A 16,801-nucleotide genomic window follows, 5' to 3' on the forward strand; every position below is an offset into this window, starting at 1 on the left:
CCGTATGCATCCACCAACCCTCCCTCAACCCATCATCCCATAATCCCCAACCCGGACCTAACACCGACATATCTAAACTCCGTCCCTACTCTACGGACTTAAGCCACAATCCCCGTTCCCTACACCAACATCCATCCCAGATAAAACTCCTCCTCCATATATAAGAAACAAACCCCAACTTCCCAATTCATACCATACCACCCCATCCCATCCCTCCCCAGACTCAAACCAAACATACCCTCCCATCAAAACAATTCATCATGCCCCACCTCTTCCTCACCGGCGGCAGCGGCTACATCGGCAGCGTCCTCACCACCCACGCCCTATCCAAGAACTACACCGTGCACAGCCTCTCCCGGACCCCCACCAGCGACATAAAAATCCGCTCTCTCGGCGCGGTCCCGATCCGGGGGGACCTCGGCAGCCTGGATATCCTGCGCACGCAAGCCCAACAGGCAGATATAGTGATCCACCTCGCGGACCCGATGTCCGGTAACTATGCCCTGCCGTACACGGAACGGATCGCGATCGACGATGCCGCGGTTAGGGCCATTGCGGACGGGATGGCAGGGAGGAGTGATACCCAGCGCAAAACGCTAGTCGTGACGTCCGGGTCATTGGTGGTGGCCGCGACGGGACAGGAAACCGACGAAACGAGTGCGTTATGGGAGACGCCGCTGAACGAGCGGATTGAGTCGGAGAGGAGGAATTTGGGGGTGAGAGGGCGGGGAGTGAGGGTTTGTGTGGTGCGGTTGGCGCCGTGGGTGTATGGGGGTGGGGGAGAGAGCGGGGTGGGGTTGTTTATGAGGATGTTTATGGGGATGGGGGAGGTGCTGGTTATTGGGGATGGAGGGGGGAGGACGGCGGCGGTGCATGTGGAGGATGCGGCGAGGTTGTTTTTGTTGGTGGCGGAGCGGGCGGAGGATGGGGAGGTGTTTAATGGGTGTGCGGAGTGGGGAGTCACGTTTGGGGAGTTGGGGAGGGCGATGGCGGAGGTGTTGGGGGTGAGGGTTGGGGTTGTGGGTGTTGAGGAGGCCGTGGAGAGGTGGGGGTTTTTGGGCAGGTTTTGGAGTACGGAGAATAGGGCGTCGGGGGGGAAGGCCATGAGGGTGTTGGGGTGGAAGCCGGAGAGGGTGGGTATCTTGGAGGATGTGAGGAGGGGGTCGTATGTGGAGTTGGCGGAGAGGTTGAAGAGGGGGGAGGCGTGAGGTGTGAAGTATTGGACTGGGGATAGAGCAGATGGGTTATTTGCTGACCTGAGTAGTCAGGGATTTGGTTTTTTACTCTCTTTTTATACATCACCGATTCCATTAGACCATATGGGCATTGGATTCCAGATCATGTCCTATATCTAATTCAGTATTAAGCCACCCGGTCTTCGCGATATGCAACAATCTGCACAGGAGCTAGAAGTCCGTATTCCGCCTCATCTGGGGGCGACGGAACCACTGCACTGGCAAGCTTCCCACTTGTCTCAAGTTGATCCCAGTACGTCCGCAGGCCATTCCCAAGCGGGGTGCTAACAACGATATCAACAGTATTCCGTCCGCGTTGGAGCAAATGCCCAATATCCCACCGCGCCCAGGTGATTTCTCCCGGGGGCAACACTTGTCCATTGACTGTGACCCGTGCGGTCTGAGTAATGGGACCAATGTCGATTACCGCACCGGATACCGCCCCGTTAGTAGTTTGGGGAGGCCAGCTGAACGTTGTCGAGTAGTACCCCAGTCCCGATACATTGGCCAGAGATGATGAGACCTGATTCCAGGGTAATAGAGTGGGAACCTCGAATGTGTGGTTCGTGCGCGTTGACCCAGCCTCAATGTCGTAAATGTTCGAAGGCGGTGTCCATGACTCGACTATCAGCGTCCAGTTACTGAGGGTAAAGGCAGGCGTTAGCATCGGGGCGAGCGTTGCAGACTTTCCGTTTGAAAGCTGTAGGGAACGAGTCTGCTGATCAAAGGATCGGTAAACGGTGAGGGACGTCGTATTCCCCGTGGCCCAGAGAATTCCATCTGTGGTATTCTGGGCGTGAAGACTTGGTTGGGTGTCCTTATGGAAGCCGATAATGATCGACTGGTTGCCAGCTAGCTGGAGCGGGACGGTGACATGCGTCTCGGACTGCTGGTAGAAGGGCAAGGCAGTCACTTCTCCCGACCAGGCATCATACAGAAAAGGTGTCCCGGTTGTCTCGAAGGATACGCTTCCTACCGAAAAGCCACCTCCATACGGCACCCCAGTTGCATCGTTGTATATGTAGACGTAATCCTTGAGTGTGGCCGTGTCGTGCCTCCAGGTGGTGTACCAGGTGCGGTTTGCGCTCACTGACGTCCGCGGCGATATGTCGAGCGAACGGAGGGTCTCTGCCAAATTATTGTACGAGACAACGTGAATATTATTCAAGGAGGTTAGATTATTCAGTGCCTTGGTAGCTGTTCGCGCGGCTTCTGGGTTGTACCCGCTAAAGTTTGACGGCAGTCCTCCAGAGAAGATAATCGGGAGCCCGGCATGAGCGTATTCAACAAGTTTGGCGACGCCAATTGCCGTCAAAGTCTCATTCGCTCGGACAACAAGGGCCTTGAAAGCTTGCTGATTCGGCGCAAAGGTGCCATTTGAAACGTATGCCCCGGGTAGCACAAAGTTGTCTGGGCTAAGGTATTCGTAGGTATAACCTAGACTATAGTTAGTGCCATAGCAGTTGACCTAGAATATAAAACAATACCTGCGTTCTGTAAATCAACTGGACTGTAAACAGTTGGAACAGATTCGTACGAAGTGGATTTGGACCAAAACGCAACATCCACCTTTGGGACGCCTGTCTGTCCAACAAATTGGTTCCGGGAAAGCCAATCAAGAAAATCCCCGTAGAAGGCAAATGCCGGCTGGCGGGGACCATGCATGTCCGAAAAGATATATGCAAAGGTAGTGAAGCCGGGCCATGTCGTATTACCATAGTTGCCTGAATTAGGATACCCGTGAAGCACAAACTGGTTCACTGAGCCAGCTAGGGAACGCTTCAGGCCCCATAAGAGTTCTGGTATAGGTTCCTGATATACCTTCGACATCTCTGCACCCGCCTCGCTAGATACGATGCGTTTTCCGGCGAGGTGTGCAGGGCCAGCATATTGTCTGTAGCCATCGATGTTGTTGCTGAAACCTAGTGTTTCGCATTCAGGACCGTTGACGTAGGGGACGTTGGCGAGCATGTCCAACGGTAGATTGTACACGACCTGTGCGGAGAACTGAATGCCAAGCTCATTGCTCCATTGTGTCAAGGATGTGAGGTATTCGGCATTGAGTTCGGTGAGCTACTTGAGTCAGTACCAGAATATCTAATATAGGGAAGAGGGGACCGAACAGTTTGTTGATAGTCCACAGTATGACTAGTACCTGCATCAGCCTCGTCGGTAACATAGGTGATGTTTGGGGTGGATCCGCCGCCGGACCCGACTAAAATGGGAATGAATCTGTTGATGCTGTAGCCTCGATTAGACTGGAACACCTGCTGGAGACGCGGAGTCCACCAGGTAGAGACACTGTATTCCTGGCTGTCTTCCCACATATAGTTCCCGACCTCACGGATGAGTGCGCCAGTCTCATTGTCCAGCAACGCCTGTCTCCAAAAGTTCACGGTCACTTGGGCGCCTTCGGAAGAGAAGTGGTCAACAGCCCATGATCCATTCTGCGAGTACGTCGTGACAGGCGATTGGGGGACCGCGGCCTCAACATCGGCAGGACTCTGGACCTCGCGGTATTCAGAGTGGACAAGATAGTAAGCAAAAACGAGATGCTCAAGACCTTTTGTGGTGTCATTGGCCTGGAATTGAAGATGTCCACTGGAGCTGACAAGATGTGTGACATCGAGTAGCGAACTCTCCGCAAGCACTTTATATGTCTCATTGCTCGAGCCGGTCGAACTGACGCGACCTGTAACGGCTGCAATGAGGGGACCTGCACCCCACCCCGGAAGGGTGCCGTCAAATCCTTGTTCGGTGGAAAAGCTTGAATTGAACCCGGAAAGATCCCACAAAAGGCCGTCATCGTTGTATGGTGCCGGGACACCGGCACCTTGGTTGGGTCCGATTGCAAGGTCGACGACTAAATCATTTTCCTTCGCTGCCGTTAAGACCGTGTCGACTAGATTCTCTGTTGATATGTGAGTATGTCTCCCCATTTATTCAACGACAGGAAGAGAAGATCTCACTCCATGCAGGACTGCCAAAACCGAATACAGTCCAATCCGACTGTAGCGGCGATGCCAGTTGTCCACCAAAATTAGACGAATCTCCATATAGATAATAGCCAACTAGCTCGAGCCCTCCTGCCCCAGCTTTACCGATAGCTTTTACATCCTCTGCCACCACACTTAAGTTCATCGACGCATCGTTTACCCAGTAGCGGAAGCGTGGTCGCACGTTAGGTGAGGGGTTCTGAAAAGTGCCATAATCGATGTCAGATTCGACCTGATCGTTTGTGCCAATAGCAAGCACATCTGGAAGAAGAAGAGCTGCTGCTGTGAAGAAAGGGAGGAGATACATTGCAGTTGGCCTCAATTACACTCGCTCCGGAGCATGTTCATGCTCCTCAGCGCAAACATGATTTATAGGCCATACTTTTCCGTCGGTCCGCCATATCCCCGTTGATGAGGGGCCGTAGCGCTCGGCCCAATGCTCTGCCGAAAAGGTTGGAGCCATAATGGAGTTTGGTGGACGATGACTTGCTGGGAAAGGCATAGTGTTCACGGTAACTGGAACAGACTGGAGCTTTGACAATGCCGAGGTGAGCAGCCGAGGTGGGCTGCAGCCTTACCATTCATCACCCCAGGTAGATCGGTAGGACTTTTGCCGAGCTTCATATTCACTTGACGTGCAAGCGAAGAGGAGGAATCTTCAGCTGACGCGGTGGCTGTGTAGTCTACAGTCCGGTGCTGCCCATGTGCGACATCCTGGTTTCGGCCCCACAATTGCGGGGCCCCAGATCCCCGATCATTTCCGCCATATGTATAAGCTGGTTTGGGGGGACAGAATAAGAGAACGCCGAGCACAGCTATGGTAGGTACAATTCTGCAAAACGCTGAACCGATAGAAATCACAATCCCAAGCACACAAACGGCATGTCATATGTAAAGAAAGTGAGACATGTGCGCCGGGTGATGGCCCGGACGAGGGAGGACCTGACGGATACTACGGGTGGGAAGAGAGGGATGAAAGAGATGAGGCTACAACTGCATGAGCCAGTCACGAGTGGCCTGGAGTGAAGATGGTATGGACTTGGTGCGTTCATCATCGCCAGACTCAGAATCATCAGCAGTGGAGTAGTCGGAAAAATCGTCTCCAACGCCCACCCATTCATGTTTATATATCTCACGCTCTCTTGGTGAAAATCCATCCCCATTGACAGTGACCCATTGGAATGCATTCCTCGTGGCATTTTCCGAGGCTGTGTCTTGTATGAAGGGCAGTCTCAATGGGATAGATGTAGGGCAATATTCTCCATGGACAATAGAAGACACTTTTAGATCGTCCTGATGTAGACCTTCGTCTTCAAGGAAAGAGCCATCAACAAGTTCCCAACGCCATAGTTGGTACATTAGATAATGGTCACAGCATCCTTGATGCGTAGAGGCTTGTAGCGGTATGTCCTGAAGCGCCATTTCACCAAATGGCTTCCATGGCGTGAGAGGAGGACTCGGGTATTCCTCAGTGATGTAAAGAAGGCGCCAAATATCTGCTCGTGACATGCTGTTGGATTGAACATGTGTTTGTTGCCCACTGTTTTGAATGAAGCCTTGTTCACACCCTGCCCAGCCAGCAGCATCCAAGTCAAGGACAGGGATTCCGCTTTTTACAAAACGGAGAACGAGTGACATTACTCCACTCATGTTAGCCCCTAGAAAGAGAGGGGCCAGCTTCGGTCGGCGACACACGCACACTCTAAGAAGAGCTTCATGATGGCGTTGCGTGGAGCCAGAGATCCCCTCAACCGTGGGCAGGTGTTCGAAAGGGGGATAAAACCAGGCATGTACAAGGTTGCAGGGGATATCTGGTTCCCAGAATCCTCCGCATAGGTTGGACATGACCCCTCGGGGATGACCGCAGAGGGAAAGGTAACGTTGAATATTGCTCCAGAACATCTCTAGCTGGTTATCGCGAGGACTAACCCTGGGACAGCAGCCATCATCGAGAATCTGCCATTGGAGATTGGCCGGAACCCCATAGAAGTTATGAACAGGCAGCATCAGTGCAGTTACCAGAGCGATGGAGAATTCGGTTGTCGCATTATGAAGCTCACAGAAATTGCGGAGGAACATCATGGCGCGGAGCGAGGATGGCGGCGAAAGTTCAGATTTATTGGAGGTACCTCGATCGCACTTGACCTGACATATAAACTTATCTTTGATTTGGATGGCCCATGGTGGTAGGAAAGCCCCTCCGTTATCAGCGGCAATCTCAGCCTTCCAGCCCTGGCCTGTCGCCAATAGTGCTTGCCACCATCTGCATGCCTCATCGTCGACATCACCGATGAAAACGCTAGGGCAAAGAGTAGCAGGTTGCGGTGACCCCTCGAGGCACACCGCCGCAACTTTGTTCGTGTAGTAGACATGACTAGGAGGCGAGGAAATATCGTCATTATTATGGCTCTGCAACTCGACCAGTCGCTTGGAGAGGATGTATCCCAGGCCTGCTGTGATAGCCGAAATGACCCCCCTTCGGGGCCGGTCCGGATTTGCGTGAAACCTGATGGGTGTGCTTTCCCTAACACCAAGAACAATGGGACAATCCCCGGTTTTTCTTTCACGGCCGCCTAAGCCACAGTCTGTCCGTCCCGTAATTTCCCAGTTGGAATGGCCAACTCCAACGAGTTGTCCGTCCAAGACACTCTTCTTCAAGCGCCCAACGCGCTCGGGGAATGAGCCATTGGGTACCGCCGGTACCTTCCCCAAGAGGGCAGCAGGCTCAAAGCAAGTCTGGGGTAGTTCCTCTCGTTCTATCGTGGCCGCGATATGTGCGTACCAGGTCTTCTCGCTTCTGCTGACAGTTTGTGCGACTTGCTTGGGGTTCGGCTTGACAGGGTCATGTTCCGGTGATGGCTTATAGTTATGTCAGGAAAGCAACCAAGCATATAGCAAGGGATATAAACAACTCTTACCTTGCTAAATGATGACATACTGTCGGACTTGTAGTTTATCCCGCATCTATCTTCTTTCGGTCTGAAACAGTCAAGCTCGGGAGCCAAGGGCTGGCTTTCAGAAACTATTTGAAGCAGGACTGATGATCAAAAGCTGTAACAAGGCTGAATGGATACCGAGGGCTCAGAAGTGTGAAGAGGTAACGAAAGAGTCATTTGATTGATGGCTTCAGACGCGACAAGAAAGCCTCTAGACCCCGATAGGATGTCCCTTAAACATAAGGGTCTTGTTGGAAGCAGCAAGGACGCGAAACAGTCAGTAGATAGATGGTGCTGGATGCTTGACCAAGCAGAATACCGGCTCACCAGCTTCAATGCCCATAGATTGATGTGGGTCGGTTCAATCACATGACCCCACTTTTGTCCCTTATCTAGCCGTAGCTGATTCTAGATGAACCTTTCAAGACCATGTCCTAATATACAGAGATCTCCTTCTATTGGGAGAATGTCGACTTGAGCCTGTGACTGCTTGCATATAGTGTCATTGATGGAGGTCAAGGGCAGCATTTACCCCATCCAGGACTACCACAGTCAAACACTATCCAAATCGAGTATGGCGATGATCACGCTGGGAAAGAGGTGAAGTGATTGGCCCGACATCGCGGCTCAAGGCCTTTGCTGAGTATATAAGCTTCGATATGGAACTGTAGGTAGTTCACGACAGACAGCATGAAAACGGAGAGTGAGTGATGGCACGGAATCTTGGATACTGGACAACTGCTTGCTGAGGGGTGATTTAGAGACAGGTTTGGCATTACAATGACATGCTAGCTCGAAGATAAGATGCAGCTAGACAAGTAACCAAGTGAGCGAGAGAGCTTTGGCAATATAGTAAATGCCCTCTCCTAGTTCATAGTTAACTTCTTCATCTCCCCCCACTCTCACAAATGTATCGCTAGAAACTTGAAGGTTCAATGTGGCCAGGTTGTATTGTAAACAAACATCCTGATGTCTGTATGGGCTGATCAATCAGTAACAAATTGAGGGGCTCCGATTGGCTGTCGCTGTCTCGGCCTTCGGGGCTCCGACCGTGTTCTCCGCGATGTTCAACTGGAAATTCTGTCCGGGAAGGCCTCCGCCAGCTTCATTCTCCCTTTCATCCTCCATCATGGCATCTCTGGGGCCTTCCATGCCCTTAATCCGGAGTTTTGCTCCTCGGCTATCGCGGGAGCTCTTCACCTGCCGCCAATGTTTGATCCGGACCCAGAACCACGCCGCTAAGTCCGCCTTCCGCAGGCAATTCTCCGCCCTTCCCATCACCCAGAACGCCAACGGTAGAGCCAATGCTGCCCTGCAGGCGAGGGCTAGAAAGCTCTTTGCGTCTAGCTTAAGAAGGACTGTTTCAGGATCAGCGGCACCAGAGGCAATTGCTGCCCAGGAAGGAGCCGCAAAGGCCAAATCTAACTTCCCGGATGTGAGCGACAAGAAAGTGGCTTACTGGCTGCTGGCCAGCGCGGCCAGTGTGTTTGGTATCGTGGTTTTTGGCGGCCTGACCAGATTGACTGAGTCAGGGTACGATCTCTCTTCCATGTTCCGCAGAGCAATGCTAACGAAGGCGTGCGCAGTCTGAGTATCACCGAATGGCGCCCCGTCACCGGATCCCTCCCCCCAATGAACGCCGAAGACTGGGAATCGGAGTTCTCGAAGTACCGTGCCTCTCCCGAATTCCAGCTGCTGAACCCGCATATGACTCTCTCCGAATTCAAGTCGATCTACTACATGGAATGGATTCACCGTCTCTGGGGCCGCTTCGTCGGCTTGTCGTTCGTTCTCCCGGCCGCATACTTCGTCGCAGCAAAGAAGGTTAGCAAGCCGATGACTCTGCGTCTCGCGGGCATTGCAGGTTTGATTGGATTCCAAGGTTTCATTGGCTGGTGGATGGTCAAGTCTGGCTTGAAGGACGACCTCTTCGCCCCTGGTAGTCACCCCCGTGTGAGTCAGTACCGTCTCACGGCGCATCTGGGCGCTGCCTTCGTCTGCTATACTGCCATGCTCTGGAACGGTCTTGCCATTCTGCGCTCCCACCGCCTTCTCGCCGACCCGGAAGCCGGAATTAAGCTTCTGGACTCGCTCCGTGACCCCAAGCTCAAGATCTTCCGTCGCTCCGTCGCGGGATTGGCTGCTTTGGTTTTTGTGACTGCCATGTCGGGTGCCCTGGTTGCCGGCTTGGACGCTGGTCTCATCTATAACGAGTTTCCCTTCATGGGAAATGGTCTGGCACCTCCCAAGTCGGAACTGTTCGATGAGCGCTACTCCCGCCACGAGGATCGATCGGATCTGTGGTGGAGAAACATGCTGGAAAACCCTTCCCTGGTGCAACTGGATCACCGTGCTCTGGCGATGACGACCTTTACGAGTATCATGGCTCTTATGGCTTACACACGCGGATCTCCCACAATGAGACGTTTCTTGCCCCGGGCTGCGAAGAAGGGCGTCCACGGAGTGGTTGCTTTCGCCTGCGTACAGGTTGGTTTGGGCATTTCGACTCTACTTTACCTGGTTCCCACGCCTCTTGCCTCTGCCCACCAGGCGGGCAGTCTCTTCCTCCTCACCTGGGTGCTTGTCCTGGGAAGCCGTGTCTGGCACCCGTCTAGGACAGCCAAGCTGCTTCAGATGGCGGCCAAGGCTCGTGAACAAGCTGTTTCCGGTGCAGCTGCCCACGCTCCCCGGAGGCTGTAAGTCAACCATGAGGATATGCTGAACAGGAAGAAGTTCAGACACCCTTCTGTATGTATTATACCGCCACGGTGGGGCCTGTATGTCTACAAACATCTCTACTTCACGCATTGTACAATATGAACGCAAGACTTGACTTTCATTCTGGACCTTTAATTCAAGAACATCATTATCCCATCCTCGACAGTTGCGGGCTATTCCTCTCGCGAGTGTTCCTCTCTCCCACATCCCTCACTTGGCAGATTTGTTTTTGTCGCGTTTTTTCCTAGCTCGAATTTTTGGATTCCTTCGGTACATCTCCTTGGCATATTTCGCTTGCTTCCGACAGAAATCGTAGAGGCTTTGTTCCTCGGTAGGTCGTTCTGTGTACTATTGTCAATAACGACTTCACGGTGTCTACTGACTGGATGTATGATTTACCAGTCCTGACCGAGGTGAATGCTTTCAAACTAAACGATATGAGTGCTTCGGCACTACTATGGACACTTTTGGAGTCAGACTCACTGGTTTAGTTGGCTGAGCCACTGCAGGTGCTGTCTGGCTCTGGCACAGCGGCGTCGTCAACAACTGCTGGAGTTGCTCTGCGCCTCTGCATACGACTGGAATCGGCTTCGGTTCCCGTTTGGGTTTGTGCCTCTGGCTTTGGCTCTGACTGTCTGGCTCCTGTGGCAGGCTTGGTGTGTACATTGTCTAGCATTAACTGAAAGACATCGTATGGCATATGCAGCAGTCCTCTGTCCCAATGGCTTCGCCTATTGCTCTTTGTGCCTGTGCATTCAACGCATATCTGGTGGCCGCACGGCTTGCAACGCCACACGTCTTCAGCGTTCTCGGCCTTGCAATGATCACACTTCGCCGTTCTTCCTTTCACGTAATCCGCCTCCTCTATGATAAGCTTGAGCCTGCGTGGCTGTTTCCTTACCCGTCCGGCTGAGGATCTAACACTACCTTGCGTATTGCTGGAGGGGAGACTGGGCAAGGTATGGATCGGATCGCCGATGGTTGGATCAGGAGTCGGCAGCCCTTGAAACGGACCTTGAATTGCCGTGGGCGAGTTATACCCCATGAATACCGAGTTTCCCATTTGTCCGGGTGCGAAGGGGCTCTGTGGGTTGTACCCAATGAACATAGGTTCACCGAGCTCTCGTTGACCTTGCCCTACACTCTGCGGGCTATGCGGGAAGGTTATGAGTTCCCCTGGTTGCCTGTACATCACCCTTGCTTGGGGCATCGGCATTCCCGCTGGGCTGTTAGGAATGGGATGCTGTGGCTGCCAGGGTCCTATGGTCGGCGTCTGTGCACCCTGTGCCGCCATCGTGGACCTTGCGACGGGGCTAACCATCTGGCGGTTTGGCTGCATGGGATAGGGGTACCGTGGCGCATAGTACACCCTCCTAGGACCCGAGTGGGGCGAATAGAGGCGATTCGGAGAGTAACCCATTGGCGGGTACCACCCGGTAGGGGGCATATACACCGGCGAGGCATCCGGACGCTGCTGCGGGTCTGCCATGATGATATAAGGTGATGTTTGTCTGGCCGTCCGGTCAGCAAGCACTTCTCTATACCGACACGGAGCAATAGGCTCGAGGAACAACATCAGCGGGACATACTCACCTTGATCAAGCAACAACGTATCAGCTTGATATCAGAACGTCTTTGCTATCAGAGACACAGCCCAGCAAGCAAGGGCCTCCGTTCCAATTACAAATGGAGTCAAGCCCCAATCAAAAGGTAGAAAAATAAACGGTTCGATGGAAAGAGAACATCCACGCACAACCATCAAGCCAACCAAAGTACAAGATTCCCTCATCCTCTTTTATAAATTACCTGATCTCCATTGGGCTCTCCAGACCCTCTATATTTGTTCCCCATATTCCTCATGGAAATCTCCCCACAGTACGGTGAGGATTCACGGATCTTCACTGCCTCGAAGGAAGGTAGCGGTTTTCCTTGGACCGTGCGTGTTTCAACGGGTCCATTGTCCGGAGCATGGCAATATTTGTTAGGCTATTGCCTGATATTTGAAGGTATGTTCCGCATTGTGTCCACGTGCTTTGGCGCTAAATGTAACCGCAACATATAAAAGGCCTGTGGCTCGTTCATTCGGGTGCTCAGGTGGGATTTGGGCTACGTTAGTGGTGCAACTGTTACAGTCTGGACAGGAGGATCTCGGCAGAAACGAGTGAGTTTTCAGCTTCAGGTCCTACTTGTTACTCCTTCTTACATGGCTTGACAATTGAGTAATCGATAGGCCATCACAGCTTCCTTGTCTCTCGCTATCCCTGCTGGCTTCCGTATGCAGGTGAACCATCTTGAGTTTCTGTCAAGGTTATTACCACGTAGACCAGAAGGAATATGCCTTCTAGCTACTGGTATAGAGGGTACCACAAATGTCTCAAGATGTTCTCCACCGCAGCTAACGATGAACCCCTCTGACAGTGGAATCTGAGCGTCAGTAGCTTGGTCTCGCATAGTGGAGCTGCTAGCTGCAGGCTGCAGGCTGCTGCCGTAAAAAGAGCAAAACGAAAACAAAAAGCAAACTAAACATCGGACTACAAGATTTCTTGATAGCGTGGTTTCTATCCCGTCCTCAATCGCCGTCTCTGACGGTTTCCATCCTTGACACCCACAAACAATAAGCAATATGCTTGACAACGACTCCGCTTATAAGTAACTCCGCCAATACGAGGCCGTGGGGCGAGGCCATCGAGGCCAGCTGAGCCCCAAAAGCTTATAATCTTCCACTCAGCTGGAAATTTCCGCAACCAGATTCCCTTCTACCCACACCATCACCATGCTTCACCTAGACTACAACATCGCCGACCTCAAAGGCAAGACGATCCTCGTCACCGGCGGTGCCTCCGGATTCGGCGCTGCCTTTTCCACCCGCTGGGCCTCCGCCGGCGCGCAAGTCATCATCGGGGACATCAATCCCGCTGGCGAGACCATCGTCGCCCAAATCCGCTCCGACACCTCCAACAACAACGTCCACTTCATCCACCTCGACGTCACCTCCTGGACCTCCCAAGTGAATTTCTTCCGCCAAGCCATCCAACTCAGCCCCCACGGCGGCATCGACGCCGTCGTCGCCAACGCCGGCATCAACAACGCCGCTGAATCCAGATACTTCGAATCCCCGACCATCGACTACCTCAACCACCCCAGCCCACCCCCGCCTAGCCTCAAAACCGTCGACGTCAATCTCACCGGTGTACTATACACCGTCCACCTCGCAGAATGGTTCCTCCCCCGTAACCCCGGTTCCCAACCCTGCACCGACACCACCACCTCATCCCCCCGAGACCGCCACATCCTCCTCATCGGCTCCATCGCCAGCGTCCACCCCCTCATCTCCCAATCCTTCTACACCATCACCAAACACGCCATCCTCGGCCTCTTCCGTTGTCTCCGCGTCACGGCCCCCCTCTCCGCCGGAATCCGCGTCAACATCATCTGTCCCTACTACACTGATATCGGGTTAATGAGTGGCCCCGCGCGGGTGATTCTGGCTGGTGTGCCCATCGGACAAGCCGAAGATGTGGTCGACGCGGCGACGTATCTCATGGCGAATCGGGCATGTAGTGGACAGTCGTTGGTTACGGGGCCGCGGTTGAAATTGGGACTTCCCGATGGGGGGTATCTGACGAGGGAGGGAGTGGAGGTTGTGCAGTGTACGCTTGAACGGGGGAATAAGTCGAAAGAGGTAGAAGAGAATGAGGAGACAGGGGTCTGGGAGATCCAGTTACATGACGTGGAAACCACAGATGTATTTACAGATCGGATGGTCAAGATGGTGAAGACGGTGATTGCGGCGCGGGGCTGGGTTGGCTGGGCGAGGGGGATGGTAGGGGCGATGGTTTGGCCGGTAGTGAGGTATTGGAGGAATTTATTGTGAGAGTATGTGACCTAGACAGCTTAGACAGATGGTTTGAACTTATCATTGCCATCGATATTTGTATAGTAGCACCATTGCTATCTTATCCGGATGGTACGTTAGGTGATGCTATCTATACAATCTCTTATCGTCATGTGATCTTATCGTATTTCTCGGTATAGGATGTCGCCCAGTCGATTTCGCTCGATTCCAATGCATCTACGGAATACTCCCAGTAATCATATTCCTTGACATGATGAGAGCACTAGTATAGTCACCGACAAGCGGAATGGTGGGTGACGTAGCTTGTTGTTTACTGTGTAGGTCATAGCTGGGCACAAGTCCAGTGGACATTGCATTTGAAGCATCACATTGGGTTTGAATCTGTCGCTCCAGTTGTACTTGCGTTAGATTGAAAGCCGGACAATTTTTACGTCAGGACACATTCATGTCCCGTCGACTTGACAATCCTTTCACGCTGCGAACTACGTACTGCAAGACAACTACTCATGGAGCATCGCTGTCATCTATTTCATTTTATGCATTTCTTCATTGTCGAAACCATGCACTAGTCATCACAAAAACTATCATCTAATCGGTTCGTCACGTTTATTTGTGGGCTGTGCAATCCGTCAGTTATTGGTTCTGGAAAGGGGTTTCCAAAGTAAAGAACTTACGAATGCCCTCCTCGGGCTGGGGCTCAATGCCAACCACCTCGGCGGCGGTCTTGGTCTCCTGAGCCGTCTTGTCCTCCTTCATGAAGGGGAAGGCCAACACCTCCTTGATGCTGTAGTTGTCCGTCAGGAACATGACCAAGCGGTCAATACCCATACCCCAACCACCGGTCGGTGGCAGACCGTACTCCAAGCTGGTACAGAAGTTCTCGTCGATGATCTGGGCCTCGTCGTCACCCTGGTCTTTCTGGCGAGCCTGCTCCTCGAAACGCAGGCGCTGGTCGAAGGGATCGTTCAACTCGGTGTAGGCGTTGACAATCTCCTTCTTGCAGACGAAGGCCTCGAAACGCTCGCACAGACCGACGTTCTGGCGGTGGTACTTGGCCAGAGGGGACATCATCTGGGGGTGGCCGGTGATGAAGGTGGGGTTGACGCAGGTCTCCTCGATGAACTCGCCGACCAGCTTGTCGAGCATACGGGCGTTGGTCATCGGGGGAGAGCACTCAACGCCGGTCTTCTTGAGCACGCGCTTGAGGAACTCGTTGGTCTCGGCGGTGTGGAGCTGGTCACCCGGAGGGAAGGTCTCGCCAGTGGCCTCCTCGAGGGCGGGGATCATCTCCACGCGGCGCCAGGGGGCCTTCCAGTTGACGTTGTAGGTCTCACCGGTCTGGGTGTGGAAGGTGGTCTCGTAGCCACCGGTGATGTGCTTGACGAGGCCGGAAACGAGGTCCTCAGTCAGGTTCATGACATCGTAGACATCGGCGTAGGCCCAGTACATCTCGCAAGTGGTGAATTCGGGGTTGTGAGTCAAGTCAATGCCCTCGTTACGGAACTGACGACCCAGCTCGTACACACGCTCGAGACCACCGACGATCAGCATCTTCAGGTACAGCTCGGGAGCGATACGCATGAACAGGTTCATGTCGAGCTCGTTGTGGTGGGTGACGAAGGGCTTGGCGGTGGCACCACCGGCAATAGCGTTCATCATGGGGGTCTCCACCTCGATGAAGTCGCGGGTATCGAAGTAGTTGCGGATGTAGGTGACGATCTTGGAGCGGGTGACGAAGACATTGCGGGACTTGTCGTTCATGATCAAGTCCAGGTAACGCTGGCGGAAACGCTGCTCCTTGTCCTGCAGACCGAAGTGCTCGGACGGGATGGCGTGCAAGCAGGGAGAGAGCAGGACCACCTCGGTGGCGAAGATGGAAAGCTCACCGTCGGCACGGTTCTTGGGACTGGTACGGCCGGGGAAACCAACGATACCGACAATGTCACCACGGCGGAGGTGCTCATGCTGGTCCTCGAAGGGGACGCTGCCGTTGGAGTGCTGAGCCTGGCACACGACCTGCACCTTGGCGCCCTCCGCACGGATATCGTAGAAGATCAGCTTGGCACCGGAAGCACGCTTGGTGTAGATACGACCGGCGATGCGGACGGGAACGTCGGGCTTCTGCTCGCCCTTGGCGAGGCCCTCGTGCTCCTTGAGCAACTTGCGCAGGTCATCGGTGACCTGGAACTTGTGGGGGTAGGGATCGGGCTGCTTAGTCTCGCGAAGCTTGTTGATGCGCTTGCTGCGGATCTCGAAGTATTGCTGCAGGGGAGAGCCGAAGCGAAATGGTTAGCATTTCTGCGACAATGGCGTCCTGAAGAGCGCACAAAGGCCCGCACGGCAAGAATGGGGTGCGACTCACGTTGGGGGTGAGGTTGGCCTCGTCATCCTCGGCCGAGGTCTTCTTCACGGGCTTGGGAGGAGCAGCGGCCTCCTTCTCCTTCTTCTTGGCCTCCTTCTCACGGTTCTTCTGGCGTCTCTTCAACTCGGACTTGGAGACCTTCTCTCCGGTGACCTCGTCGAGGATGAGGTTGGCCATGGAGGCCTCGGCCTCCTTGACAGCGTTATCGGCCATGGTGATGGGACTAGGTGGGGTGGATTGTTCGGTCTCCGTCACCTTCGGTAAGACAAGTTTATGACAGGAAAAGGAGGGGAAGGGACAGGGTGATGACTCACGAGATGGTGGGTTGAAGTCGGAGGGAAGAGAGAATTTTGGGCGGGAGCCACGGCGGGAGATGCTCATTGGGCACGGCGAGGGGCAGCTCCCCACGCCCGCTCCTTAAGTAATCGCCGCCATTACCAGATACCAGTCGACGATGCACAAAACCCCCCGGTTTCTGTCTAAAAGCTGCTGAATCACTGGTAATCGCCGATTGGTACTATTTCCTACTCATTGTCTTCCCTTAATCACATGCGTCCAAACACCAGTCGAGCCTCTCGTGACCAGGGCTTAGGGCTTAGGGCACCCAAGTGGGGTTCTACCCCGCCTCGTCCTCGATGCTTGCGGCCAATCCATTAACAGTCGTCGACAGTGCCAATCCTTTTCCATAACCCAATGAC

The 16,801-nt window shown here is 53.6% G+C and overlaps 7 protein-coding genes across 7 annotated transcripts; 3 read left to right on the plus strand and 4 right to left on the minus strand.

The window, feature by feature from the left end:
* Positions 1–181: 181 nt before the first annotated feature.
* Positions 182–1,404, plus strand: BO80DRAFT_467587 (putative NAD dependent epimerase/dehydratase). Its single transcript, XM_025722871.1, has one exon. The coding sequence runs from the start codon at positions 261–263 to the stop codon at positions 1,206–1,208; it is 948 nt and encodes a 315-aa protein (XP_025572073.1). The 5' UTR covers positions 182–260; the 3' UTR covers positions 1,209–1,404.
* BO80DRAFT_185483 (uncharacterized protein) lies at positions 1,286–4,878 on the minus strand. Its single transcript, XM_025714066.1, has 4 exons — positions 4,205–4,878; positions 3,359–4,146; positions 2,723–3,308; positions 1,286–2,672 (listed from the first exon to the last, which is right to left on the minus strand). Exons 1-4 carry the CDS (start codon positions 4,536–4,538, stop codon positions 1,363–1,365), a joined length of 3,018 nt encoding a protein of 1,005 aa, XP_025572074.1. The 5' UTR covers positions 4,539–4,878; the 3' UTR covers positions 1,286–1,362.
* On the minus strand, positions 4,879–7,380 carry BO80DRAFT_185487 (uncharacterized protein). The gene is made up of 2 exons (XM_025714067.1): positions 7,150–7,380; positions 4,879–7,090 (listed from the first exon to the last, which is right to left on the minus strand). Exons 1-2 carry the CDS (start codon positions 7,165–7,167, stop codon positions 5,219–5,221), a joined length of 1,890 nt encoding a protein of 629 aa, XP_025572075.1. The 5' UTR covers positions 7,168–7,380; the 3' UTR covers positions 4,879–5,218.
* A 916-nt stretch (positions 7,381–8,296) lies between these two features.
* On the plus strand, positions 8,297–9,867 carry cox15 (cytochrome c oxidase assembly protein cox15; the record flags this gene model as incomplete). The annotated part of the gene is made up of 2 exons (XM_025722257.1): positions 8,297–8,700; positions 8,754–9,867. The coding sequence occupies 2 exons, from the start codon at positions 8,297–8,299 to the stop codon at positions 9,865–9,867; spliced, it is 1,518 nt and encodes a 505-aa protein (XP_025572076.1).
* A 505-nt stretch (positions 9,868–10,372) lies between these two features.
* BO80DRAFT_448148 (uncharacterized protein) lies at positions 10,373–11,374 on the minus strand (the record flags this gene model as incomplete). Its single annotated transcript, XM_025721649.1, has 1 exon — positions 10,373–11,374. The coding sequence occupies one exon, from the start codon at positions 11,372–11,374 to the stop codon at positions 10,373–10,375; it is 1,002 nt and encodes a 333-aa protein (XP_025572077.1).
* Positions 11,375–12,658: 1,284 nt separating this feature from the next.
* Positions 12,659–13,759, plus strand: BO80DRAFT_363410 (putative short chain dehydrogenase/reductase; the record flags this gene model as incomplete). Its single annotated transcript, XM_025716102.1, has 2 exons — positions 12,659–13,519; positions 13,577–13,759. The coding sequence occupies 2 exons, from the start codon at positions 12,659–12,661 to the stop codon at positions 13,757–13,759; spliced, it is 1,044 nt and encodes a 347-aa protein (XP_025572078.1).
* Positions 13,760–14,114: 355 nt separating this feature from the next.
* On the minus strand, positions 14,115–16,449 carry BO80DRAFT_389124 (lysine--tRNA ligase KRS1). Its single transcript, XM_025717104.1, has 3 exons — positions 16,104–16,449; positions 14,416–16,003; positions 14,115–14,358 (listed from the first exon to the last, which is right to left on the minus strand). The coding sequence occupies exons 1-3, from the start codon at positions 16,314–16,316 to the stop codon at positions 14,348–14,350; spliced, it is 1,812 nt and encodes a 603-aa protein (XP_025572079.1). The 5' UTR covers positions 16,317–16,449; the 3' UTR covers positions 14,115–14,347.
* Between the last annotated feature and the right edge of the window lie 352 nt (positions 16,450–16,801).

This window comes from Aspergillus ibericus (genome assembly GCF_003184845.1).
Source record: "Aspergillus ibericus CBS 121593 unplaced genomic scaffold BO80scaffold_42, whole genome shotgun sequence".
In the NCBI taxonomy this organism is placed as follows: domain Eukaryota; kingdom Fungi; phylum Ascomycota; class Eurotiomycetes; order Eurotiales; family Aspergillaceae; genus Aspergillus; species Aspergillus ibericus.